The 27500-nt window shown below is 46.5% G+C and overlaps 2 protein-coding genes across 2 annotated transcripts in view; one reads left to right on the forward strand and one right to left on the reverse strand.

Moving 5' to 3' along the window:
* The window catches only part of dclre1a (DNA cross-link repair 1A (PSO2 homolog, S. cerevisiae)), a gene marked incomplete at its 5' end in the record, with an annotated part of 16973 nt that extends 11279 nt beyond the window's left edge, over positions 1-5694 (reverse strand). Inside the window, 6 exons of the mRNA XM_080541904.1 lie at positions 357-475; positions 2280-2413; positions 3177-3263; positions 3609-4877; positions 5190-5367; positions 5590-5694. Of these exons, the coding sequence (XP_080398030.1) occupies positions 357-475; positions 2280-2413; positions 3177-3263; positions 3609-4877; positions 5190-5367; positions 5590-5694 (1892 nt within the window). The remainder of the gene's footprint in view (positions 1-356; positions 476-2279; positions 2414-3176; positions 3264-3608; positions 4878-5189; positions 5368-5589) is intronic.
* A 962-nt stretch (positions 5695-6656) lies between these two features.
* The window catches only part of nhlrc2 (NHL repeat containing 2), a gene marked incomplete at its 5' end in the record, with an annotated part of 30723 nt that continues 9879 nt past the window's right edge, over positions 6657-27500 (forward strand). The window contains 8 exons of the mRNA XM_080541775.1: positions 6657-6834; positions 7410-7562; positions 13767-13816; positions 14515-14920; positions 16402-16523; positions 18513-18642; positions 21877-21970; positions 22810-23041. Of these exons, the coding sequence (XP_080397901.1) occupies positions 6657-6834; positions 7410-7562; positions 13767-13816; positions 14515-14920; positions 16402-16523; positions 18513-18642; positions 21877-21970; positions 22810-23041 (1365 nt within the window). The remainder of the gene's footprint in view (positions 6835-7409; positions 7563-13766; positions 13817-14514; positions 14921-16401; positions 16524-18512; positions 18643-21876; positions 21971-22809; positions 23042-27500) is intronic.

Genomic DNA, 27500 nt, shown 5'->3' on the forward strand with positions numbered 1-27500 from the left:
GGAGACTGAAGACCCATCTCTTCAGGTTACACCTTAACTGCTCCTCCTGAGACATCTACTACCCCCCAGCACTGCGTCTCCTGAGACACCCACTTTTCCCCTTTACTGTGTCTCCTAAGACTTCTACTGCCCCCCTTGTACTGTTTCTCTGTTTCTCCAGTGTCTATATAAAAATAAAAAAAATCCTTCTATCACGGAGACTGCCGATGGCCCCGGGCCTGAGCTAGATTACTCTTCCTGCTGCAACTGGTGAACTGATGATTTACTTGCTTAGTCAAATGTATTGATTGTAAGTCGCTTTGGAATAAGGCGTCTGTAAAATGCCCAAAATGTCAAAATGTAAAGTAGGGACTCACTGGTTGGCCTCCAGCAGAATGACCCGGACCCCCTCCACCGTCACCTCCGTGTTCATGGGCAGGATGTGGACGTACTGCTCTGCCACCTGCAGCTTGCTCTTCACCAGGTTCCCCGTGATCTGACGATGACAGACACATGTCAATCACCCGGCCGCTAACATTCATACCGACAGGGTAAGGGTTATAGTGAGGGGTGATAGGGTTATGGCCAGCGTCAGAAGACCTATTGGGCTGATATGCTAGCAAAAGGTCTTTTATAGCCACTGTATAACCCTTGTCTGGATGGAGCCGTCGCCGAACTGCACCCATCCAGTCTCTTCTCAGCTGCTCCCAAACGTACCTGTGTCGAGACCCACCTGAGGAACATCTCCGCTTCCCAGTGACATTTTTAGCCGCGACCCAAAAGGGAGTAGAGCTGCGGTTACCTAGCGGGTCACGACCCATTTTCTGACCTAGACACTGACCTACATCACCATCGTATCCAGGAAACACTGGAAGCTTTAACCAATCACAGACAAGGGGACAGGGATCTAGGGACGAAGGGAAGTTAACTCATTGACCTTGCCCAGGAACAGCAGCCTAGAAGGCGGCCAAAGTCCATCCTAGCGAATCAGAACGGGCCTATTGCCTTCACTTATCCAATCAGTTTAGAATCTACACAAGTGTCTAGGGAGAAGTGGCTTCTCGGCTGGGCCTGAAAATGGAACGGACTGCACTTATATAGCGCCTTTATCCAAAGCGCTTTACAACGGCCTCTCATTCACCCATTCACACACACATTCACACACCAACGGCGGCAAGCTACCATGCAAGGCGCCGGCCCGCTCACTGGGAGCAATTTGGGATTCTGTGTCTTGCCCAAGGACACTTCGACATGTGGCCAGCCGGGGCTCGAACTGCCGATCTGCCAACCTTGCGATCATTAGACGGCGGCTCTACCTCCTGCGCCACAGCCGCCCCCAAAACATTGGAATTCACTCCTTCCTTTCTTGAGTGAACTCAGAGAACCTGACTCATTACCTTTAGGCCCTGCAGCGTGGCGAGATAAGGAGCGTTTACTAAACAACCCGAACGGATATAATTAGGCTTTCTGAATGCACAACGCATGTTGTGTCTGGAAATTCAAAAACAGAGGCTTTTTATTAAACAGATCTGGCTGTGGCCTGGGGTGGTCCAGTGGTCTAGCACCGTTGTCTACAGTGCACACATGCCCATGTCGACATGGGTTCGAATCCTGCTGACATACCCTCTCCTCTCCCTTCTTCTCCTTTCTTTCCTGACTGTCTTCACTATCTGTCCAATAAAATGAAAATTATGAGTGGGACTGCCCCACTCAGAAAAAATTACTTACAAAAAATAAAAAGAAAAGAAAAGATCTGGCTAACATGCTAGAAACTGTAGCTAACATAAGGCTAAGGAAGGCACTATAGTAGCCTTCGTTATCATGGTGACGTGTCTACCATAATGATCATGGCAGAGATAAATGTACTGGAAGCAGCAGCAGCAGCTCTCCCCACCCTCGTGCGACTAGCCAAACCCAGGGTCTTCTCTGCACCAGAACACAGTGTTAGCCCACTGAGCTATAGCCCACGCAGATATCAGGTCTCAGCAACGAACTGATCAGGCAAGCAAACCACCACCCTGAGCGGTCATTAGATTCACTACCCCTGTGAGTAACGAAAAGTGTTATATCTTTGCACTCGATCAAATTCCAGGACCCTCCTTTCATGACTTTTCCTAGATATGTGCGTTCTACCACCCAGTATCCTTACATTTTCAAAATCACATCAGGATAAGCTAATATAAAGCCCCAAGGCGGCTCTTTTAGTAGGTAAAAAAGGCACAGCTGTTCTAGTGTTATGGGCCTTTGCACTTCCACCAAAGTAAAGAAACAGGGAAACTCTGATAAGACGACAGGCTTACCTGGTTGCAGTAGATGGGGACGGCGGAGGACTTCTTCAGCCCCCCGTAGTGGTCCGAGTGGAAGTGGGTGAGGAAGTAGGCCGTGATGCCCTCCACCACCCCGTAGCTGAACGCATCCACCGAAAACCTGGTGCCTGAACATCGACGACAACAACAACAACAACAACAACAACAACAAAACACATTACAAACCAGGCATGACTGAAACTTCAGCAGAGTGTCAGCAAAGTTAACGGCAGTTTAGCTATTGTTTTAAACTTTTAAAAAGGTGACTTGTACAGCATTTGGTGATGCAAAAATAACAACTGTGCTTAGCGATAAGATATTAAGAGTTGGATTCTTTAAAAAAAAAAGGGTCAGAGGTAGCTTTAAAATGCTACATACAGTAGTCAGGGTTCCCACACCTTCTGAAACATCAAATTCAAGCACCTTTCAAGGACTTTCAAGACTCAATTCCCTCAAATTCAAGGACCCAACACGGCATAGTTTGAGACAGATCTAGATGAGAATTTATATAATAGAAACTATCTGCTCACAGACAACAATTAGCCTAAAAAGAGAGGCTTGAATGTGTGAACACTAGATGGTCTCTTGCCTTCTCTACCGCAGCACAGCAAAACAATATATTGTGAAATATGTGTAAAGTTAAGCAATACAGAGACTTATTTACTAGTTGACGAGCTAAGTAGAGAGATTTTAGAGAGGGGGGGGGGGGAATTCAAGCACTTTCAATGACCAATGTCTATTTTCTAAAACTTTTAAGACCTTGATTTCTTTTTCTAAAATTCACAAACTTTCAAGGACGCGTGGGAACCCTGCATACAGTAGTGCACCTTTCACTGCGAAAGTAGAGACAAAAAGGGCACACTACTAAGCGCTCACAACCGTCACACTCACCTGGAATCTTCTTATAGAAGGGACAGCGCTTCGGTTCTCCGCCTGCTCTCTGCCTGTTCCAGCCACCCCTCCCTCCTCCACGTCCCCCTCCCTCCCCAGGAGTGCTCTGAGTACCCCCATCACCAGCGCTCCCTCCTCCCCTGTTCCACCTACCCCTCCCACCACGTCCCCCTCCCTCTCCTCTCCCGCTCTGAGTCCCCCCATCACCAGTGCTCCCTCCTCCTGCATTACTAGAGGCTTCTGCAGCACATGGAGCCCCCCTGCTCAACCTCCTCCTCCCTCCACCTCTCCCTCCCCTCCCTCCACCTCTCCCTCCATCGCCCTGTGTACTCCCATCACCGGTGGGCCCTCCTCCTGCGCTACCAGAGGCCTCAGCAGCATCGGCAGCCCTGCCTCTCCTCTGACCTCCTCTCCGGCTCTCCCCTCCTCTGCCTCTGAAGCTCTCCCTGGACACCAGAGGCTGCTGGGGGTCCGCACTTCCTGTCTTCTCCTCCTTCTCTTTGACTTTCAGGGGCTTGAGCCCAAAAAACACCCCGATGTCTGTCTGTTTGAGCCCAGAGGCCCCCCCCGCTGCCTTGCCTTGGCCCTTCCTGGGCGCCATGTCGAGAGAGGGCGAAGCGGTTTTGAAGGTTTGGGAGGAAGATGGAGAAGGCACTTCTGTTGAGGTCACCTTGGTCTTAACAGGAGGAGTGGAGCACTCGTCAAACTGGCAGTTGGACTGGCCGATACTGTTGCTGTTTAAACTGGGCAAACAGTTCCGGAGTCGTTCTAGCACTATACTCTGCGGGGACTTGAGGAGTTGAAGTCGAGCACTGACGGCCTTCAAACAAGCTTCTCTTAGGTCTTCTCTCGTGGCTCTGAGGGAGGAGTTGAACCAATGAGGCGTATCGTCGACAGCTGTAGAGCAGCTAGCTAACTGACTTCTAGGGGCTAACGAGGTAACTGACACCACCTGGGTGTCGTCGGGGAAGGCTGGAGGGGAGTCCACTCCTCTCTCCGCTTCAGACTGAGCTAGGTCGGCGGCGAAGAGCTCGTCGTCACTCAACAGCATCATCCCTGAGTCGTTGAGCTCGTCTTCCAAAGCGCTGGTTGGAGACGGTGTCTTCCTGGATGACACCGGGGACTGAGAGAGGGGAGAGTAGGAGATGTCCTCATCGCTGAAGGCAGAGGGCTCAGCTTTAATCAAACTGACCTCGGGGGCTCGACCCACAGTATCTTTCTTCAGGGGGGTTGTTGAGACTTTTGTATTAGCCTCCTGTGAGCTGCCGCCGGTAGACCTCAGTAGGCCTTTGACAGACGGCGAGCGCCTCGGCCCTTTGACCGACAACGGCGACCAGCCTTTCTTTTTCCGGATGTCCTCCGGGCCGGGTGACCGTAGCAACAGGAAGGCGTTTTGAGGCTTTGTGGGGGTTGTAGTTCCGCTGTGTCTGGAAACGGGAGAGGCAGCATTCTGACTGGACTGAGTGACGGAGAGGCTCATGGTACTTTCCTGCGAGCTCTCCAAATCGGTACAGGCCCCGTCATTGGTAGTTGAGTCTGCCGGGAAGCTGGCGTCAGGTGTCTCATTGGCTGTTGTCTCCTGAGACAGACTGAAGAGCATATCGGTGTCGTCGGTGGCTCTGGTGTGGGCCAGAAGACTGTGGCTGTATCTCTTGAAGTGAGACGGAATGGTGGAGGAGCACTGGAGACCTTCGGGACATTCTGAATATCACACACACACACACAGAATATATATATATATATTAAATATAACATTTACCTTATTCCAAAGCGACTTACAATCAATACATTTGACTAAGGAAGTGAATCATCAATTCACCAGTTCTAGCAGGAAGAGTAATCTAGCTCAGGCCAGGGGCCACTGGCAGTCGTCGTGAATTATATATAAAACAGTTTGTTTGGTGGGTAGAGTGAGAACCCAAACGAATGCAGATTGTGTGGTTAGGGAATCCAAAAACAGGCGTTATTAATATTATGTCATATTTTAATTGCTTGTTACTGTAAATCACTTACCTTTGCTGTCATCTCCAGGAGTGTCCAGACACTCTGCGACGTGCCATCTATAGGACTGCACGACCAGTATGGAGAATGGCATCTGACACACCGGGCAGAACCCCCCCGGCGAGGAGGAGGAGGAGGAGGAAGAGGAGGGGGCTGTCTGGACCAGGCTCTCCTCTGACAGGGTCCCATCCTGGGTTAATCTGGGACAGTTGACGTTCTGGCTTCTTGAAAGGGTCCCTCTTAATCCCTCTTCTTTATGAATACTCTCATTTCGAGGCTTGTTTGCTGTGGAATTGGGATCGGTTGACTGAACTGAATTGATTGAGTTGTCACACTCGATTTGTGTGTTTCTCTTGACTTGTGCAGAAGTTTCTCCTCCTTGTGAAAAGCGTTTAGACTTGGAGGGACGTACAGGTCCTGGTGGTGGTGGTGGTCCAGGTTGTGTCTCCTGCTTTTTCTTCTTTTTCTTGAGAGGCTTGTAGTTCCAGATGTCATCTTCAGGTTCACTCTGTGACATTTCGTGAGCTTAGAATGATAAGGTTCTATCTCCATAGGGTAGTTCAGAGATATTGAGCGTCAAAGTTTTTACATTCCATTATGTTTTGTGAGATGGAACCTTTGTATTTTATGAATTACTAACTCAAAAATGTCACAAACATTTTAAAAAATAACACCACACAGGCATTAATAAACACCTAATGGATCAGATTATGTAAAAAAATAAAAAATAAAATAAATTATGACCAAAAATGGAGATAGAACCTTATAATTCTAAGATCACGATTTGAAACAGTAGAAATTATGAAATGTCCTAAAACCATGCATCAGCTGTTCTCTGTTGTGCAACATTCAGTGTCCACGTGTCTGATGTTGTTGACATTTCCATACGGTGCTACTTACAGTTTGGTGTCTTCCTTCGCTCACAATCCCAAACAAGCTGAATCCATTCATTCATAAACCATTTCATAAAGTCATAATATGACTAATACTACGCGAGCCTTTTACAGACGTGCCGGCATGATTTGTAGCCTACTGTTACACATCAGCACTTTCGAAACCAATGTTACATTTGGATTTGGTTGAGCATTGTACAATAAACAAATAAAATAAAATGTTTCATGAAAAGCATAAATGACAATACTGTGAATACTACAGATTAACATTTCGGAATGACATAACCCTGTGCATAATTGTATTGATGTTCCGTTTTGGTTATGGCGAAAATACGGGTGCGGAAAGTTAAATTGCCGCCATGATTTGTAGCCCACTGTTACACATAAGCACTTTCGAAACCAATGTTAAATTTCATTGAGCATTGTACACACACATACACCCCAAAAAAATGTTTCATGAAAAGCAAAAGGTGGCAATACTGTGAATACTACATATTCACATTATGTTCCGTTTTTGTTATGGCGAAAATACGGGTGCGGAAAGTGAAATTGACTTTACCACCCCGGGCAGCTTGTTGTGGAAGAGATGGCGTCCGCGTGCAGAAGCCTGCCTGACTTACTGCCCATCCAGAACCAGCTGGACTGCGCCCTGCATGACCTGGATGACCAGGCTGCCAGCCAGCAGGAGAGAGAGAACCTGGTCTACCAGTACCTGAGGAAACTAGACGAGAGAGAGGATCTGAAGATCCCCGATTTTGAGCAAGGTGTGTACAGTTTACACTTACAGCAAGTGGAGGGAGGCTGGGTGGAGTAGGAAGTGTTATACTCCGATGACTGCCTCCTCCACCACCAGCCTGGTTTACACTGATTGTTAGACATAATATGAGCATCGATTTGCATGCAAAAGTTGTGCATGACCGGGCTGTGCCTGAACTTGTGACTTTAGTCCATCTGCATGTACATCTATTATGCACGGGCAGGATAGTTCCTGCTGTTGTGTGTTGCATGTCATGTCCTGCATATTTAGACAGGAAGCAACTTGTTGAGATTGCAACATTGTATTACTGCAACATTGTATTTGAATCTCATAAGATTGCATGTTATAGAGAGGCAGGAGGAGCAGTGTAATACATGGTACATAGACCTACAGCTGTTTGTTAAGCCTATGAGGTGATGTTTAGTTAAACATTTAATTTAAATACATCTCATGTTATCTGTTGCTTGTCGTTTCTGTGTTTTCTGTTTTTCCCATATTGTCAGCGTCTTTGAGCCCCGGAAAAGCGCTATATAAAAACAATGAATTATTATTATTATTATAATTATTATTATTTTGCTGCAGGTCTGGAATGGCTGAACACAGAGGGTCCGCTGTCTCTGGCAAAGGAGCTCTCTGGCAAGGTGGTGCTGTTGGACTTCTTCACCTACTGCTGCATCAACTGCATGCACATCCTGCCGGACCTGCACCGCCTGGAGGAGAAGCACTCTGTCAAAGGTACACTGACGACCCTGGCGTCTACACCTGTACACAGACGACCCCGGCGTCTACACCTGTACACAGACGACCCCGGCGTCTACACCTGCACTCAAAAGCTGTCTGTGTCCAGATACTGTCCACCACCTCTGAGAGTGTACTAAGCTCACATTGTGGCCGCGTCACAGACAAGTGTCAAGTGTAATTGCAATGCGGATTGTGGACACAGAGAACGTTACACACATTCTGTTGAACTTCATTTAAATGGGACACATGACACAGAGCTGAATAGACACTTAAAGAAACTCAATCAATTCAATGCAGACGACACAAATATTTCAATGATGGCATAAATGCAAGTGGCCAGGTTCCAAGAACAGGTTCATAGGCGCCATGTTTTCTGACCCAACTCATACCGTGGTGGTGGCAGCAGCTGCTGTAGTCTAGTAGGGACGCCGGTTGATTTTCAAGACAAAAAAGTAATATAGCATCAAAACTAATAGTGAAAATAGTGGAGTAGCTGTTTCAATTTGAAGTCAGATTTAGGGCTACTTTCAAGAAAATGAAGGTTTGTTAGGTCAAAAAGAAAGAAAAAAGCAGGGGGTAAAATGAAGGATAAAGAAATAAAAAGAATTCTGCAGCTGTCCAGGAGGAGGGGTAGGTGACAGTTGGGCCTCAGGAAGGCTGAAGTCTCTTGCTCTTCCTCGTAAACAACGGCTGCTGTCTTTCCTGGACATACTTTACATGGAACAATCTATTGCCAGAATACATGGAGATAATGAAAGGACAATCCAAACATGGACCTCTGAAATATCAGAGATTAAAGAGTTGGCGGAATGACTGTGTCCGTAAGCTGTGTTGTATGTGGATGCAACCTGTAAATGTTGTACTGTTATGTTCTTATCAAATAGTGTCAGGAAGAACTATGGGAGGGGGTGGGAGGGATGTTATTGCCATGGGGGGGAGGGGGGGGGGGGGGGGGGTTACTTGGGTGTTTATAGTGGGGGTGGGGGGGGATAAGATAAAGAAGAAAAGTCAGGACAGACACTTATTTAGTTTGGTGTTGTAATTGTGCGTTTTTCATGTGTGGCATTGAAATAAATAATTGATGACCAAAAAAGACAAAGTCTGGAGCGGTAACCTGAGAACGTGTCTGGCAGCGTCGGGGGAACATGTGTAGAGTTCACTAGGGCAGAGAATGCTGATGACCTATCTCTGTCTGGCGCATTCATTTGTTCCAGGGACGTGTAGCCCTTATCACGACACTGAAGTGTGGGAGTAGCTAAGAATACCCACTCACACACTCCGCTCTCAATGAGCAGAGGGACCAGGGCCCAACCTTGCTGCGTCCCGCTCTCTCCCTCCCTCAGCTGCTTATTATAGCATGTCCGTGCGAAGCGTTATCATGTTCTTTCTGTCAGTTGCCTGGTTGCTAGCTCCCGTTGCCGGGATCATCTGAGGAAATGTGTCTAGCAGCAGCCCTTCATAGCCTGGCAGGCAGTGATCCACCCCACCCCCACCCTCCCACTCCATGACACACACACACACACACACCACACTATCTCCTTCTGTATCCCTGGGCCTATCTCTGGCATTGCACTGGGTACATTCTGTATGCGGCTCTGGCCAGTGAAGTGTTGAAGGCCGCCAGGGCGGACGCCCCCACACACCACCCACCCCCCGTCCTCTCTGCAATCTGTGTGTTAGGCTACTGGTAGGGCCCTACCACAAGATGAGAGGAATCTGTTGCTTGTAACTGAGAGTTAGGCTGTGTCTTTGTGAGCTAAAGCGTTGTGTTTTGAGGCTAAACGAACGGTTAAAACGAGGCATGTGCTGAACTAGTTTGTGTTTGGTTGTTTGGTTTTCCCGCGGGCAGGTGAGGGGTGTTGGTGTAGTCGTATGATTAGAACCGTGGTTGTGGTTGTGGTCATGTGACTGTGTCTGAACCGAAATGTGGTTGAAAGTTTGACACGGTTTGTACAACGACAACGAAACGCAGTTCGGCATCTGACCAGCGCCGTGGTGCATAGTGTATGGACAGATAGGTACAGTGTGGATATGTACAGACAAGGGCGAAGATATGTACAGTTAGCCTATATGCAGATATGCAGAAGATATATGCAGTGCAGAACAAGGGCAATGGATATCAATACAATATGTACAGTTATGATATTATGCAGTATGATACAGAAGAAGGGCAAATGGATATCATTACAATACGTAGGCCTACAGTTAAGTTAGTATGCAGTGTGATGGGTACAGGACAAGGGCGAATGGATATCAATACGATAAGTTAGAACCCCGAGGTGGACCCATTCACACAGGCCGTATGAATTACACATTTAAATTGAACTGACAAAACGCGAAGCTTTCTTTTTGATACAGCTAAAAAAAAAAAAAAAAAAATCCAATTTGATTAGCGAAAAAAAAAGTATACACACAAAATAAATTGCCTTTCTACCTTTCTCTGCAAATGGGCTCTTGCACTTTTCTGCAGCTCAGGTTATGAATTTTAATGTTTGATGGAAACTCAGCAAATATGTTTGTCGCCTGTCGTCCTCTGACATCTATCAGCCTGCCGTGCCCCAGGGATAAGTAAGGGGGGGGGGTGGGGGTTGAATGACAAGGCGCGAAAGTGATTCTGACATTTCAGTTAAATTAGACGCGGCGCGTGTGGAGAAAGGCGGCCATATTAGGACAGGTGGGAACCGAGCTAACTAACTCGCTAAGACGCGGCCCGTCCTGAGAACGGCCGTGCCTCAGGGCGTTCATTCCCCAGCCTTTAGTCATGAACCAAAGTGGTCTGGCACTCTGTGTTTTTTAGCCAGAGACTTAAGCAGGTATTTCTGTGTTAAGAGTTAAGACGGCGCTATCTTGACAGAATGTCAGTTAGTTCAAGCTGTCCATACTATCAGTGTTTCAGCTAGGCTACAGTAGATGTTGGCCTCCTGGGCCTTTGCCACCCTTTCCTGAAATAGAATTTGAAAGAAAAACTGGCATTTTGTTTTTAGACACCGTGCCGAATTTCACACAGATAGGCCCGAGCCCTTTTTTTGTGCACCTGCTCTCGAAAAGTTCACAAGGCCTGTCGGCGTCCCTACTAACTGACAAATCTGTTCCTGTAAAGCGTTGCAACGTAGCCCCAAATACCAGAATCAGCTAGTCAAAGAGAACTTTCTGTATTCAAGGCTTAAATCTGGAGCCAGACACTCTTGTATTGTACCTTTCGTTCTGCCAGCCTGTGAAATGAACCGTATCAAATGCTGACAGAGAGGCAGAGATGTTGACGGATGTTGTCACGGCGAATTAGCCTGGATATTGTCGTCTCAGCTCATCATAGATTTATTTATAACGTAAGAACAACAAAGTAATTGGATGATTGAGATGACCTCAGCATGTTTGCCTCTAGAATAGCTTAGCTTCCGGACTCTACCTGGGAAGTTGGGTTGTCAGTTTTACACACTTTGCACTTGAATGGAGTCTGCTTTTGAATTTTTCCTGTGTCTAAAATGCTTTTTCCTCTTAAGTGACCTGTGACCGTGTCCTTGTTTGCTGCAGACTAATTCGCGTTAAAACTATGAAAAACCGCACGAGCAGAAAGGAAGCTTCAACAAGATGTTATCTCCGTCGATATGTTTCCGTTGCCAAAGTTAGTTCTTCACCACAAAATGGTCCCCAGTGACTTAGGGTTTGTCCAAACAGCATGCACCAAAACATGGAGCCTACCCCCACATAGCATTTCTTGCCTAAGATTGAGAATATGTAATGATGATAAATCATGCATTTAAAATGATTAGGGAGGTTAGAGAGGCCGGCTAGCAATCAGAAGGTCGCTGGTTCAATTCCCGCCTCAGGAGGGAGCTGCATGAGAGCTGGTGACTGTCTTTATTGTCATTGCTATAGTACAGGTACCAAACAACGAAATTTGGGAGGGGGGGCTTCCCTGGTGCTAAGAAAGAAAGGAAAAAAAAGGAAAAAAAACACGAAGGGAAAGGAGCTGGTTTACATAAATAAAGGCTATGTACACTATCCACTATACTATACTGTACAGATAGACGACTAGGGTTGTCATATTGCACATAGTGTTATTGCACATTCATTTAAAGTGTCGCAGTTTGCAGGCTTGAAATGTACACATTTGTGCCTCAGCACTACACCTGATTTTTTCAATCCAGCAGCTGCCATCAATCCGTCCAGACTGTCCAGGGCCCAGAACCTAGGTCTTTGCTGTGCCTGGGGTAGAAGCTGAGCTTCAGTCTGTTTGTCCTTGCGGCCATGGTCCTGTACCGCCTTTTCGAGGGCAGCCGGGCAAAGTGTTCGTACCCAGGGTGGGATGGGTCTCTGGAGATCTTGGAGGCCTTCCTGAGGCAGCATGTGTTGTACAGCTCTTCCAGAGAGGGGAGGGGGGCGCCGGTGATCTTCTGGGCTGTTCTCACGACTCTCTGTAGCGCATTTCTCTGGAGGGTTGCTGGCATCATATAGGTAAGGTGCCTATGCCTAACCACTGCCGGTGTGCCCTTGAGCAAGGCACGTACACCCCTAATTGCTCCAGGGGCGCTGAGTATGGCTGACCCTGTGCCTAGAGCATTTTGATGTACTCTGTGCAATGACAAAGTTTCAAGTTTATTGTTACATCACATTACACGAGTGTAAAGGCCCTTGCACACCAACGCGTTTTTTACGCGCGTTTTTTACGTCCGTTAAAAAAATAAATTAGAACTCATGTTGTGTCAACCACGCTTGCACACCAATCCGTAATTATTCGTCCGTCAAAAAAAAAAACGCAACAGGTTCGATTTTCTGCGTTTTCGCGTCCGTCAAAAGCGTTTTGAGAGTAGTTTTTTTTTAAAACTCTGGCCAACTCTGGCCACCGTACGAATGTACACTGAGGTAAACAGTGCGAAGAAGCGGTCAGGGAGCAAGCGTCAATAAAAAATGGAAATACATGGAGGCAATGTCCTTCCTAAAATCGTCCACAACAAAGAGAAGGTAAAGTTAGCCTATCCAGAAATGCACAACAACAATGATGATGATGCTTACAGCAGAGTAACTTATTAGCCACACAGTATGGTTTCATAACGCAGATAACGCATGCAATAACTTTCAACAGATCAGACAGTAATGTTCAATTTGATGAGGAGGATGAAACAGAGGATGAGGAGGACACACAGACAGAGAGGGAGAGCTCCAGTGTAGGGATGGAGACAGAGCTCTTGACAGGCGGAGGTTGAAGACGCGCGTGTCCTCTTCAAAAAAAGTTCGCAACGTAAAAAAACGCAACGGACTCCGCAACGGACCGGTGTGCAAGGTCTCTGTGCGTAACGTTTTTTTCCGGATGACGGATTAAAAATACGCAGGCGTAAACGCACGCATTGGTGTGCAAAGGCCTTAAGAGAGTCAAATTCTTCGGCTTCGGTTCCTGACATTGTCAGTATACTCTCAGTAGCCTCTGTAGAAGGTCCGCAGAGTCCTCGACCCCATGCCAAACTTCAGGTCAAAAAAAGGTGAAATAAAATAAAAAAGTAATCTAACCTTATGGTGTCCCAACTAACTTAATATGTGTTGTCAAACACTATCTGCTGACTCACTCGGTCAACACACTGAATCAGAAGGGGACCAAGGGACATTGAATATTTATGGTTTAACACTTGAAACCACTTCCACAATATCTTCCTTTTCCATTTTTACAATAAGGGTCCCTTATCCTCCTCCGTGTCGTGCGGTAACGATGACCTATGAGACCGTTCAGGCTTTGAGTGGAACATGTCACTGTGATTTATCTGATCGCACAGTCGGTTGGTTTCTCACAGACCCGAATCAGCGTGAAATGAATGCCGTTTTCAGGTCGTGAACTTGGAATGGAAAGTCGCTGTTTTTAATAACATGTTACTTAGGGAACATACAGAGACTTGGGAAACGAATGATTCTTACATGTTGACAATTTAATTCTGACCAGAAAAAAAAACCTCTCAGAAAAGGCTATAACTCAGAAAGTGTTATTCGGTTAAGTCACGACATACTCAGGGGAATCTCTGAGCACCCGTCGTGATAACTGTTAGTGCTGTGTTCCTGAAGGAGAACCATAGTTGGTAGCAGAGCATAATCGATTGTGCAACGATTTTATTTTTCCCCTGGTCTCATGCTCTTTATTTCCCTTTTTGTTTTTCCCTTTTTTCCCCTCCTTTCATCTCTCTCTCTCTCTCTTTCTCTCTCTCTTTCTATCAGATGGGCTGGTAATCGTGGGCGTCCACTCGGCCAAGTTCCCCAACGAGAAGGTAAACTTCTGTTCTCCTCAGGGCATGCTTCAGCCCCAGCTCCAGACCACCTGCGTCTGCTAATCAGCTGCTCTTTAGAAAAACGTTCCATGATTGCGAAGTGAACTCACACTTCTTTTTTGAAGAACATCAAAACAATCGTAACCACATGTGAACCGTTTGTTCATGTTTGTTTGGTTTTTTGTTTCGAGTAGTTTGTGTTCTTGTCTTTCCCACTTATTTTGAAGTCGATTTAGGAACTGATGCTACAAATGTGTGCAAGCTAATGCATGAAGGTGCAGTCCAACGCACTCTTGATGACTCCATGTTTTCATTGTAATTGTCCCTTACAATGAAACATTATTATTACAATTATTATTATTATTATTATTATTATTATTATTATTATTATTATTATTATTATCAAGGCATTGATTAGCTGACTCAGGGGGGTATTCCATCATTTCACCATCATTTCACCATTACATTCAACCTGTAGTAGCTGTTTCACTGTTTCTTGTTTTGTGTGTTTGTCTCTCTGGCTCTGTTCTGTTTGTCCCATTCCCTAGTAAAGCGACCTTGGGTTTGTGAAAGGCGCTATATACATTTAAGTTATTATTATTATTATTATTATTACCGTCTCCCATCCCCCACGTCATTCTGAGTCTAACCCCCCCCCCCCACGTCATTCTGGGTCTAACCCCCCCGCCCCCCCCCAGGTCCTGCAGAACGTGCGTAGCGCGGTGCTCCGCTACGACATCCGCCACCCGGTGGTGAACGACGGCGACGCGCGGCTGTGGCAGGACCTGGAGGTGGCCTGCTGGCCCACGCTGGTGCTGCTGGGCCCCCGCGGCAACCTGCTGTTCTCCGTGGTGGGCGAGGAGAACCGAGACCGCCTGGGCCTCTTCACCGCCGCCGCCCTGCGTCACTATGGCGACCAGGGTCAGCTGAGGGACCACCTGGTGGGCACCAAGCTCTACAAGGACTCCCTGCCGCCCACCCTCCTGTCCTTCCCCGGGAAGGTGGCGGTGGACGCGGGGAGGAGGAGGATGGCGGTAGCGGACACGGGGCACCACAGGGTGCTGGTGGTGTCCCTTACGGGCCAGGTGCTCTACGCCGTCGGAGGTAAGGAGGGGCAGAGCCGGGGTCAGATTGGCAGTTGGTCACTAGTCTCTGTGTCTGTCTCTGTCTGTTTGTCTCCCTCTGTCTGTCTGTCTTAGTCTGTCTCAGTCTGTGTCTGTCTCTGTCTGTCTCCGTCTCTCTCTCTCTTTCTCTGTCTGTTTGTCTCTGTTTGTCTCTCTCTGTGGTTGTCTCTCTCGCTCTCTCTCTGTCTCTCTCTCTTTGTCTCTCTCTGTCTGTCTCTCTCTCTTTCTGTCTGTTTGTCTCGCTGTGTCTCTCTGTCTCTCTGTCTCTGTCTGTTTGTCTCCCTCTGTCTCTCTCTCTCTCTCTCTCTGTCTCTCACTCTCTCTCTCTCACTCTCTCTCTCTCTCTCTCCCTCTCTCTGTCTCTCACTAGGGGTATGTTTGCATTGGCATGCTTTGCACGCTGTGTGGGCAGGGTTTGCATTACGGAGACTATTCCATTAGGTGACACTGGGCGAGCTAAAGCAATAGACTTATTAGCACATCTAAACTAATTAAAAGAAAATCATTACATGATCTATTTCATTTTGATGCGCTTGATAATAGCATGACGGAGCCGGCGGAGATATTATCATGTGTTTGGGGACTTTACCCTGCTATGAGTGATATGCTGACTCAACTGAAGTCTGAATATATCTGATTTTTTATTTTTTTTCCCAAAAGAAGTAAATCCACACAGACAATGTTTAAATACATATTAAATGTATTTGCCTTAGCCTCGAGTCTTTTGCTGCCTTGGCATTCATGGTGTGTACGGTAGTCTACAATGACTTGCTTTTTCCTTTGATCTAAAAGCGACACAGAATGTTCTAAGTAGTGAATAACAGCTCAAATGGAGGCAGGGTACGAGGAGCGGGGGTCTCTTGTTTCGATTATTGGGGCGCTGTTCTGTAACAGACCCTAGAAGGGAGTGGAATTGCCCAGAATAACTCAGTTATAACGCAGTCCCACTCATATTTTTCATTTTATTAGACAGATATAGTGAAGACAGACAGGAAAGTAAGGAGAAGAAGGGAGAGGAGAGAGCATGTCTGCAGGGCATGGGTCGGACTCGAACCCTTGCCGACATGGGCATATTTGTGCACTGTAGACCGCGGTGCTAGACCACTGGACCACCTCAGGCCACATAACTCATATTTCTTATGGACGTAAAGGGACGTAAGAGGAATACTGCAGTTATAGCGATTGCACTGTTGCTTATAGCATTATAGCATTGACAGGTATCTGGTTGTTGTTATAGCATTATAGCATTGACAGGTAGCAGGTTGTTGTTATTATAGCATTATAGCATTGACAGCTATCAGGTTGTTGTTATAGCATTATAGCATTGACAGGTATCAGGTTGTTGTTATAGCATTATAGCATTGACAGGTATGTTCTGCCCAGCCCAGTGCTGTTCATACACAGCGGGGCCCTCGGGGGTGCGTTCCTAATGACAAACCCTCCCCACCTCCCTCCTCGCAGGGCCGGAGAGCGGAAGGCAGGACGGAGACCTCTCTGAAGCCAGCTTCTTCTCCCCTCAGGGAGTGGTCATCAAAGGGGACTCGGTGTTCGTGGCCGACACGGAGAACCACCTGATCAGGAAGGTAAATAGTTTTTACAACGGCCTCTCATTCACCCATTCACACACACATTCACACACCAATGGCGGCAAGCTACCATGCAAGTAAGTAACTAAGTAAAGCTTTATTTATATAGCACCTTTCATACAAGAAATGCAGCTCAAAGTGCTTTGCAAGGCGCCAGTTGACACCGGGTGGAAACGGATCAGGTTCGAGAGGCTTCGTGTGCCCTCGTACAGAGTACAACAAATCAGACGCTAATCTGGTTTCCGGTATCTATCAGTCTTGACGGTATCGTGATACGGTCGGCCTAGTACTCAACAACCTCCGATTAGAGACTAGGAGGTGCAGCCTGATCGATGTCACTCCCTGCCCTTACAGAGTAAACGGACTGCACTTACATAGCGCCTTATTCCAAAGCGCTTCACAATGGCCTCGTTCACCCGTTCACACACCGACGGCGGAAAGCTACCATGCATGGCACCGGCCCGCTCATCGGGAGCAATTTGGGGTTCAGTGTCTTGCCCCAACGACACCTCGACATGTGGCCAGCCGGGGTTCGAACCGCCGATCTGCCGACCTTGCGATCATTAGACGCCGGCTCTACCTCCTGCGCCACAGCCAAACGATCGGTAGATAGGTAGAAACGCGCCGGGTTCGAGCCTGAGTCCTGAATGCGCGTCACCACTTCAGAGTTAGAAGCTTAATGGAAGGAGGTGGAAGGAGATGGAGAACTTGAGACTGTTCTATAGAGACGTCTGTCATGACTGGTTGAATGCATCAGGTGTGGATTGCAATTCAGCTGTTTTTAGCACAATAAGCACTCAGTTAAAATTAGGCCTGTCAGGAAATGGAAAGTCAAAGTATCCATACTACATGGGAAGGCGAGTGTAGTTTGACATCTTGGCATTTTACAAATACCCAAAAATATTGTATACTTTGTTTTTACCCATAAACCCTTAAAATATTTAAATCGAAGCTAAAAACTTTTTTTTAATGTCTTGCAGCAGTTATGATTAAACAAACACTTCTATCAATGTTTTTCTTCCATTAACTATTGTCTTATTAAATGTTTTATCTATTTACTTCTTATATTTGCTTTTTCATTTTTATTTTCTTATTACCGGTATGCTCCTCTTGCTGTATTTTTAAATAATGTATGTAAAGCACTTTCAATTGCCCCTGTTGTATGAAATGTGCTATACAAATAAACTTGCCTTGCCTTGCCTTTTTATAGTCACATACAAATACAAACAAACCTAGTGGAACGAACAATTGGTCGTCCATGCGTTCATACATCCACATGTTATAGTGCTGGTAATACACATGGCAGGTCAAACTGACCTGACTCAGTAAACATCACCTCAGGTCTCAAACACAATCCATTTTTCCCAATATTTCCAGAAGTTCTGGGCCTTTTTAGTGAAAAGGTCATTCTCTCCATACTTTGAATATTTGTCACAATCTCCATCCAGTCAGTCTTTGTTGGAGGTTTGGGCTGACAAATAGGCCACTTAATTTTGTTAAATGTTGTATGCTGAAAACTCAAAATTGTTATAACTCAAAAAACTACTAAATATCCCTCTCTCTCCCTCTCTCTCTCCCTCTCTCTCTCTCTCTCCCTCTCCCTCTCCCTCCCTCCCTCCCTCTCTCTCTCCCCTCCCCCTCTCTCTCTCCCTCCCTCTCCCTCCCCCCTCTCTCCCTCCCCCCCTCCCTCCCTCCCTCCCTCCCTCTCTCTCTCTCTCTCTCTGTCTCCCTCTCTCTCCCCCTCTCTCTCTCCCTCTCTCTATCTCTCCCTCCCTCCCTCTCTCTCCCCCTCTCTCTCTCCCTCCCTCCCTCCCTCCCTCTCTCTCTCCCTCTCTCTCTCTCTCTCTCCCCCCCCCTCTCTCTCTCCCTCCCTCCCTCCCTCCCTCTCTCTCTCCCCCTCTCTCTCTCTCTCTCTCTCTCTCTCTCTCTCTCTCTCTCTCTCTCTCTCTCTCTCTCTCTCTCTCCCTCCCTCTCTCTCTCTCTCAGATTGACCTGTTGGAGGGGCGGGTCAGCACCCTGGCTGGGACAGGAGCCCAGGGCACAGACAAGGAGGGCGGGGCCATGGGACCCCAGCAGCCAATCAGCTCCCCCTGGGACCTGTCTCTTGGCACAGCTGGTGAGTGACAGTCTTATCCAGCCACCCGAGACACTCGTCCATGGAGATCTGAGAAGATTTGGATCTTTCTCACCTATCCAGTCCTTTCAAGTCGGATGAATTCTTGTCTCTCAACCTCATCTTTTCGTGTAATACTTTTCAGTGGGGGCTGAGTCTTTACTCTACTTAAGTATTAGATTCAACTTTATTGTCATTGCAGTACAAGGACCAGACAACGAAATGCAGTTTAGCATCTAACCAGAAGTGCAAATAGTGATATAAAACATGATAGTGTTAAGTGATATGTACAGTATGGCAAGTAGGATAGTTAGAGGTATATACAGGAGAGGATAGTTAAGTTAAGGTAGCTATGGACAGTATGCACAACTAATTGACATTGAATGTTACACAGATTAATATTTTTTTAGCTTAAACCTACTTCTAAATGGCTTACTCCCTCTCTCTGATCTACTTCATGAGATTGTTATACCTTTCTCATAAAGCTCCGCTTTCATTATCCTGCCTGGTGCAGATTAATTTCCTTTCTGATAATGTTTCAACTTTCTTTTTGGGCAGTTCGCCACAAGTCATCCTTCCTATCTTATCAATCTGCTTCCATCCGGTTCTTTTTCATCCGTCTATTTTTGGACTTCCTTTGAAGCTCTTAGATCCTTCAACACTGAAAGTGTGAATTATTTAGATTCCTACTTGTTTGTCAAAGTCAACAATAGAGGGATTTTGGCCTATTTTTAGGCCTGAGGCTGCGTGTGTGTGTGTGTGTGTGTGTGTGTGTGTGTACGTGTGAGAGTGTGTGTGAGAGTGTGTACGTGTGTGTGTGTGTGTGTGTGTGTGTGAGAGTGTGTGTAAGAGTGTGTGTGTGTGTGTGTGTTGTGTGCGTCTGAGTGCGAGTGTGTGTGTGTGGTGTGTGCGTGTGCGTTCGTGCGTGCGTGCGCGCGCGTCTGTGGGCGTGTGTGTGTCTCTGTGTGTCTCTGTGTGTGTGTTGCCTTAGCTGAACTTACCGGGTGATAAGAGGCCTGCCATGCCAAATCTTGATGGCTTCTTGGGGAGAACCCCCCCCCCTCCGCCTCCCCCCCCCCCCCCCACACACACACATTGATTGCCCCTGGTGCTTATCCTCTTATCCTGGGAGACATTCCTGCTGCCTGACATCACTCAGACTTCAACAGCGTTCCGTCTGAAATGTTTATGGCCCGGCCTCTAATGGAAAGCCCAAAAATGCACATTGCAAATAATGCATCTGAAGTAGACGGGCGTCCGTGCGCATTCCGTGTCTGTGTATGTAATAATAATAATAATAATAATAATAATAATAATAATAATAATAATAATTCATTGTATTTATATAGCGCTTTTTTCCGGGGGCTCAAAGACGCTGACAATATGGGAGAAACAGAAAACACAGAAACGACAAGCAACAGATAACATGAGCTCATAGAACACAGAGTTAACAAACAGGCACAGGGAACAATTAACACAGCAATGTCCAGGGGGGGAGGGGGGTGGCAGGGTTAGGGGTAGGGGAGGTTGTATGCATGGGAGAACAGGTAGGTTTGGAGGTGGGTTATGTGCCGGTCAGTCGCTGCCTCAGGGAGGGGACGGCCTTCTCTAGTCGTCAAATCATTTGTCTACTTCTAATTGAGTTTCTTGCGATGATTTAGGGTTAGGGATGGAAGGATACAACATAATGGTACTAATCTTAGATCTGCGTACCTCATAGATTATTCACCGGTTTGGGAAAGTAACCTAGTAGACCTGTTCATATGTCTCATTGTATAGTGTCATATAATTACTTACGAGTGTATCACGTTCTCTCCTTGGGTTCGTCTCAGATGTCGGTTGGTCTGGGAGGCAGGCTTGGTCGTGGCTCTCTCTCTCTCTCTCTCTCTCTCTGTGTTCCTTATCCCTCTCTTAAGTACCCAGAGGCTCTAGATAACTGAGCCCTGATAAGGAGGGTATCTGTTTAGAGGGGCATTGTTAGGTGGCTGCAACGCCAACTGACTGACCCCCCCACACACACACACACACACACACACACACACACACACACACACACACACACACACACACGTGTGTGGGCGGTGGTCAGTTGGTATTACAGCCAACTAACAATGCCCCCCAAAGCATTAGGAACAAGTATACTATAATAGGGACCTCCCTTTGCTCTCAAAACAGCCTCAATCCTTCGTGCCATTGATTCTACAAGATGTTGGAAATGTTCCTTAGAGATTCTGGTCCATGATGACATGTTGCATCACGCAATTCCTCACGCTGATTTTTCAGTTGCACTTTCAAGCTGTGAATCTCCCGTTCTACCACATCCCAAAGGTGTTCTATTGGATTCAGATCCGGTGACTGGGCAGGCCACTGAAGAACACTGAACTCATTGCCATGATCATGAAACCAGGTTGAGACGACCTTTGCTTTGTGACACGGTGCGTTATCACGCTGGAAGTAGCCATTAGAAGATGGGTTCATTGTGGCCATGAAGGGAAGCACATGGTCAGCAATAATGCTCAAATAAGCTGTGGCGTTCAAGCGATGATTGATTGGTATTAACGGGCCCAAAGTGTGCCAAGAAAACATTCCCCACATCATTACACCAGCTTGGACTGTTGAATGTGTTCCTCATAAAGTGTTCAGTGAGTGATATATATACTGTATATGAGTGTATATATATATACATATATATATATATATATATACATATATATATATATATATATATATATATATATATATATTATGCAGTGACCATACAAGTAGGGTTGCTGAAAGAGTCTTGGGAGCCTGCAGTGTGTTCTGCTCCAAGCATACATATGAAAAACACCTCTATATCTTCTTCCCATTCTGGGATTACAACCTTTCTTGGGCGGTTGCCGTACTGGGGGGAGGGGGGTTAATTGAGCTCACGGGTACTAAGTGCTTTAAGGCTGTGTTGGGATTGTACAGAAAAGGCTTTTTTTCCTTGTAACCTGTCCTTACAAGGAAAGGCAGGGTTCTCCACAATCGGAACACAGACGTGTATTCAGGTGCCAGGGTTGGTGCCAGAGTTTCCTCCACCATGTTTTTTTTTGGTCTTTTTTTTGTGTCTGTGTGTGTGTCTTTGTCTGTGTCTGTTTGTGTAACGTGTGAGACGTAAATGAATGTCTCCCAATAAACTGATTGTGTTTATGTCCTTAATGCACTTTGTATTTATGTGGACATAAATAAAACATTTAAATGTGTCCCTCCCAGGCGGTGAGGAGGATAACGTGTTGTGGTTGGCCATGGCGGGGACCCACCAGATCTGGGCTCTGTTCCTGGCGGACGGGAAGCTCCCCAAGGGCAGGTGAGAGACCCAGCAGCTGCTCCAGGATCAGCCAGTACAGATGAATGAAGTCAGGGGATCAATGGGTTCATCAATGAGTTAATCAGAGGCAGCGTGACGCCAGGGTCACAGCAGGGGGGTGGCAGTACAACACCAGTGACATCACTTAATCTAAGGACAGTACACACACCCCAGCCCACCATGATCCGGATGACAATTTGAATAATAATAATAATAATAATAATAATAGCTTTTGTTTGTATAACCTATTTCCTGCAAACGTTGCAGCTCAAAGTGCTCCAATCATTATATAATCATAATTTAATTATTTAGTCATTTAAAGGCAATATTACAAAGATGGGTTTTTAGTCTTGACTTGAGCATATGTGCTGAGGTTGCATCTCTAATGTAAACTGGCAGTGCATTCCACAATGTGGGTGCATAACATGAGAATTTTATGCAGCCTCACCAAATCTCCTCTTTTGTACATGTAACGTGATGATGCAACGTGTTACTGTGTATCTCACTCACTGGAGGTTTGGGCTGACAAATACTTAATTTTGTAAATGTTGTATACTGAAAACTCCTAAATAGCCCTCTCTCCCTCTCCCTCTCTCTCTCTGTCTGTCTCTCTCTGTCTGTCTCTCTGTCTGTGTCTGAGTGTGTCTCTCTCTCTCTCTACCTCTCTCTGTGTCTGTCTCTCTCTCTGTCTGTGTCTCTCTTTCTGTCTGTCTCTCTCTCTCTCTACCTCTCTCTGTCTCTCTCTCTCCCTGTGTGTGTGTCTCTCTCTCTCTCTCTCTTTTTGTGTGCTCTTTTCCGACCGGTCCTGGTCCGTCCCCTGCCCCCTCCCCCCCCCCCAGTGAGTCCAAGGCGGGCACGTGTGTTCGTTTCGCCGGCAGCGGCAACGAGGAGAACCGGAACAACTCGTACGCCCACAAGGTGGGGTTCGCCCAGCCGTCTGGCCTGGCCCCCGCCCCCGAGGAGCCCTGGGCCTGCCTGTACGTGGCCGACAGCGAGGGCAGCACGGTCCGCACCGTGGCACTGAAGGACGGAGCCACGAAACTGGTGGTGGGGGGCGAGAGGGACCCTCTGGTGAGTACCCTAAAGGGAGGGGAGGAGGGGTTCTGGGGGGGGGGGGGGGGTTCTGGGGGGGGGGGGGGGGGGGCCTGTGGCGCAGGAGGTAGAGGTAGAGGTAGTCTAACGGTCGCGAGGTCGGTAGATCGGCGGGTTCGAACCCCCGGCTGGCCACGTGTCGAAGTGACCCCCAAATTGCTCCCATTGTCATGAGCATGCCGGCCGGCGCCTTGCCTGGTAGCTTGCCGCCATCGGTGTGTGAATGTGTGTGTGAATGTGTGTGTGAATGGGTGAATGAGAGGCCACTGTAAAGCGCTTTGGAATAAGGCGCTATATAAGTGCAGTCCATTTACCTTCCTGATCAGGTGGTTCAGAGCCGGTGCCTTGCATGGTAGCTTGCCGCCGTCGGTGTGTGAACGGGTGAACGAGAGGCCGTCGTGAAGCGCTTTGGAATAAGGCGTTATGTAAGTGCAGTCCGTTTACTCTTTAAGGGCAGGGAGTGACATCGATCAGGCCGCACCTCCTAGTCTCTAATCGGAGGTTGTTGAGTACCAGGCCGACCGTATCACGATACCGTCAAGACTGATAGATACCGGAAACCAGATTAGCGGTCTGATTTGTTGTACTCTGTACCGAGGCGGCACACACTAGCCTCTCGGTCCCCTGATCCGTTTCCACCCGGTGTCACCTGGCAAATTAACTCTCATAGCACGCAATCTCACACTGGGCCGCACAATCTGGGTGGGCGGGGCGGTAACAGGAAGCGAGGGTGTCGTCGCCCCTGGAGACGGGTTCTCAGTTTTCAGTTAAGTTTGGCAGTTTGGCAGTTTTGTTTGGCTTGGCAAACTACTGTAGCTCAGCAGTGTCTGAGGATAATGCTAAAAACTGATCCTAGATCTGATGTGTGTGTGTGTGTCTGAGGGCAGCTTCTAGAAGCATCTAGAAAGCGCTTTGTCCTTCCTCTCCACAGACAGGTTCTATAGAACTGGAGGCAGTACTCAAGTTGTAAAAGAACATCAGGGGGGATGGTGGATTTTATCATACGGGGACAATTTTAGCATCCCCACAGCGTCAGTGACTTCAGTGTCAGTGACTTGGTAAAAATGTCATTGCATGTGTGCGTGCCCCCTCCCTCGCCCACAGTATTTTACTCAATATGCGCAAAACTTAATGTTGAAATAGCAGTAGTGCTGTCCCAAACGACTATTTTTCTAACGATTAATCTAGCGATTATTTTATCGATTATTCGATTAGTCTAACGACTAATTTGTCGATAAGTCTAACGATAATTTTTGTACTGTAAAAAAAAAAAAAAAAAAAAACGTATTTGTCTCCACCTCACTGCTATGTTTAGCCAACTTGAATGCCAACATGGCCATTTAGAAGTCTATCCATCACCACAACACATAGCTAGCTAACGTTACTCTCGCTGCTATGTTATGATTAGCTAAATTGATGCTAACGTAGCATGCGAGCTACGAGCTAGATAACGTACAGTAGGTGCTCGCACCACAATGACAATAGGCTACCGTAGCTAGCCAGCTACATAGCTAACGTTACTAACACCAGAAGACAAGACATACGAACTGTGGTGAGCTACATTGCTTGTGTAACATTAGCTAGTAGCTATCCATTTTCCACTCATACACTTAATTGTCTCGCCTGGTAAAATAAAGGTTTTTAAAAAAAAAACGCCATTTTGTTTATTTACGACTAACCGACGCATATTACGCTAACCGACGTATTGACGTAGTCGATGACGTCGACGACGTCGAATAATCGTAACAGCCCTAAATAGCAGTAATACCACGTTCATTGATAAAATGACATAAGGGATGGAAAGGGGGGATGGCAGTTTTAGAAGCGGGATGATTTTGACTGTTTTTATTTCAGGGGGGGGTGCCATCCCCCTCGTCCCCCTCAACTCGAGTGCTGACTGGAGGAGAAACCGCACCACTGTGCCGAACGAACGCACGCGGGGGGTGGAGGGGTGGAGGGGGGTGTAAACAACTGAACCGCCGAAGTTGTGAGTGATTTTTATTGGCGCAGTAACATAATTATTACAGTGATTGGCGTGGCCGCATTAGAAAGCCCATCACTGAGCTCTGCGTTAAACTGTTAGAGGTCTGAGCTGGCAGTGGTGGAAGTCTCCGCGCCTATTAGAACTATGAGACGTTCTCTAACAAGACTGTTCTCCCATTGGGTTGATTTATTGAGCTGGACGTTTATTTCGATTCCCCCCAAACTCCGCTGTGCACTTACAGCACTTTAGTTATACATTAGGAATTGTTTTTCCGAAAGCGAACGATGAATTTTAATGGGGGTTTCATTACTGCTACTGCTTGAAATGATAATTGATGTTCTTCAGTGTTTATTACTTTACATAATTAGTCATTCTACCAGTCCTGTTATGACTCACAGTCGTAGATGAGGGAAGAGGGACGTGTTTTTTTTCCTTTTCTTCCCGTGAACTCTTTACTTCCTGACTGGCCAGCAGTGCGCCCACCCAGTACGCGCCCCCCCGTGCAAGGGAACGCTTCATTAGTACATCATTGAATACAATTGGCTCCTTTTTTTGGGGGGGGGGGGGGGGGAGGGCAATGGATAACTGCAAACCCAATTAAAGTTTCATTATTTATTTATTTGTTTATTTTTATTGATTTCAGTTACTCCCAATTACAAAAATGTCCTTTTTATTTGTGGTTTTTATGCACAAGCCAGTGAAGCACAGCACACCCACTCAGGTCAAATGGATATGTTGTATTATGAGGAATCACAAAAATGTAATCTGGTACCTCAGTATGAAAGATCAGCTCGACAAAGTGTTAATATAATAATAATATATATATATATAAGTGTTAAAGTGTTTTATATATATATATATATATATACTGTATATATATATATATATACTGTATATATTATGTTACGGTACATGTGGGAAGACGGTACATGTGGGAAAACTAGGGTTAGGGTTAGGGATAGGGTTAGGGTTAGACATGTCAGCATGTACCAAGTCGACGTAGCACCTAACCCTAACCCTAGTTTTCCCACATGTACCGTAACATATATATACTGTATAAGTGTTAAAGTGTTAATATAAGGAGGACTGCTGTATTCTTCCTCCTCCAAGTCCATGTTGGTAGCTAGTAGCTATCACTAGTAAACTAAACTTCACCACAACTCAAACGTAATCAGAAATACTGTATACTGTGAATTTCTGCATTAATCACTCAGCCATACAATCTAGCCGTTTTCTCAGGAAACAGCTGTGTCGCCAGGTCATGTGAAGTTCACTCACACAATTCCTTTATGGATCCACCGTCACTGGTCTTAACATTCCAGTTCCATCCGGTTCTAATTCTGATACCAAACACAACATGGTCATGTGTTCAACTCTCTCTGTCTCTGTGACCCACTGTACCCCCCAACCCTCCCTAGAACAAGAGTTAACATATTGTTCTTTCTATGTTTGGAGAGCATTTTTATTACACAAGTAATCTGTCCTCTGGACACTGCCGATGATTTGTGTGGGAAAGGCTCAACGTAAGATCACTTGTAATAACAGCTTAATCTTAATAGAGGCCTCATTGTCAGGTCAGGATATCTAACTTGATACCTTGGTAAATTGTAGGGCAATATTGTTTCATATCAAATCAGAACCTCATACTCCAGTCATACTTTCCACTTTCCATGTTTTTTTTTCAAAGTATTTTTTTCTGAGTGGGGCAGTCCCACTCATATTTTTCCCTTTTATTGACCGATACAGTAGAGATATAGACAGGAAGGATGGGTGAGAGAGAGAGAGAGAGAGAGAAGTTATGACATGCAGGATATGTCCACGGCGGGAATCGAACCGGGAACCCTGCGGTTACATGGTACACGCCACCTAAGCGCCCGTTTCAACCATGTTTTGATGCTATACAGTGTTGGGGGTCAGACGGAAAGCTCATGAGGCGTGTGTACGTTATATTCTCCAAGAATCAATGGCCGGGGGGTGGGGGGGGGGCGTTTAGTGGTTTAGCACGCTAATGCGCATACAGCATAATCGCAAGGTCCCTTGGTTCAATTCCAGATATGGACATATCCTGCATGTCATCCCTCCTCACTCTCTCTCACCCATCCTTCCTGTCAATCTCTACTGTCTCCCTAAACTCGTATTAAAATGTTTTAATTATGATAATAAAAAAGATTCAACGGGTTCCCATGAAATCCTTGAGAAAATTAGGTCTTAAAAGGTCTTAAAAGTTTTTGAAAATAGACATGGGTCATTGAAAGTGCTTGAATTCCCCCCCCCCCCCCTCTCTCTCTCTCTCTCTCTCTCTCTCTCTCTCTCTCTCTCTTGTTAATTGTTGTCTGTGAGCGGATAGTTCCTATTATATAAATTCTCATCTAGATCTGTCTCAAACCTCAAACTATGCCGTGTTGGGTCCTTGAATTTGAAGGAATTTAGTCTTGAAAGTCCTTGAAAGGTGCT

This window comes from Nansenia antarctica (assembly GCF_963989245.1).
Source record: "Nansenia antarctica genome assembly, chromosome: 11".
Taxonomy (NCBI): Eukaryota; Metazoa; Chordata; class Actinopteri; order Argentiniformes; family Microstomatidae; genus Nansenia; species Nansenia antarctica.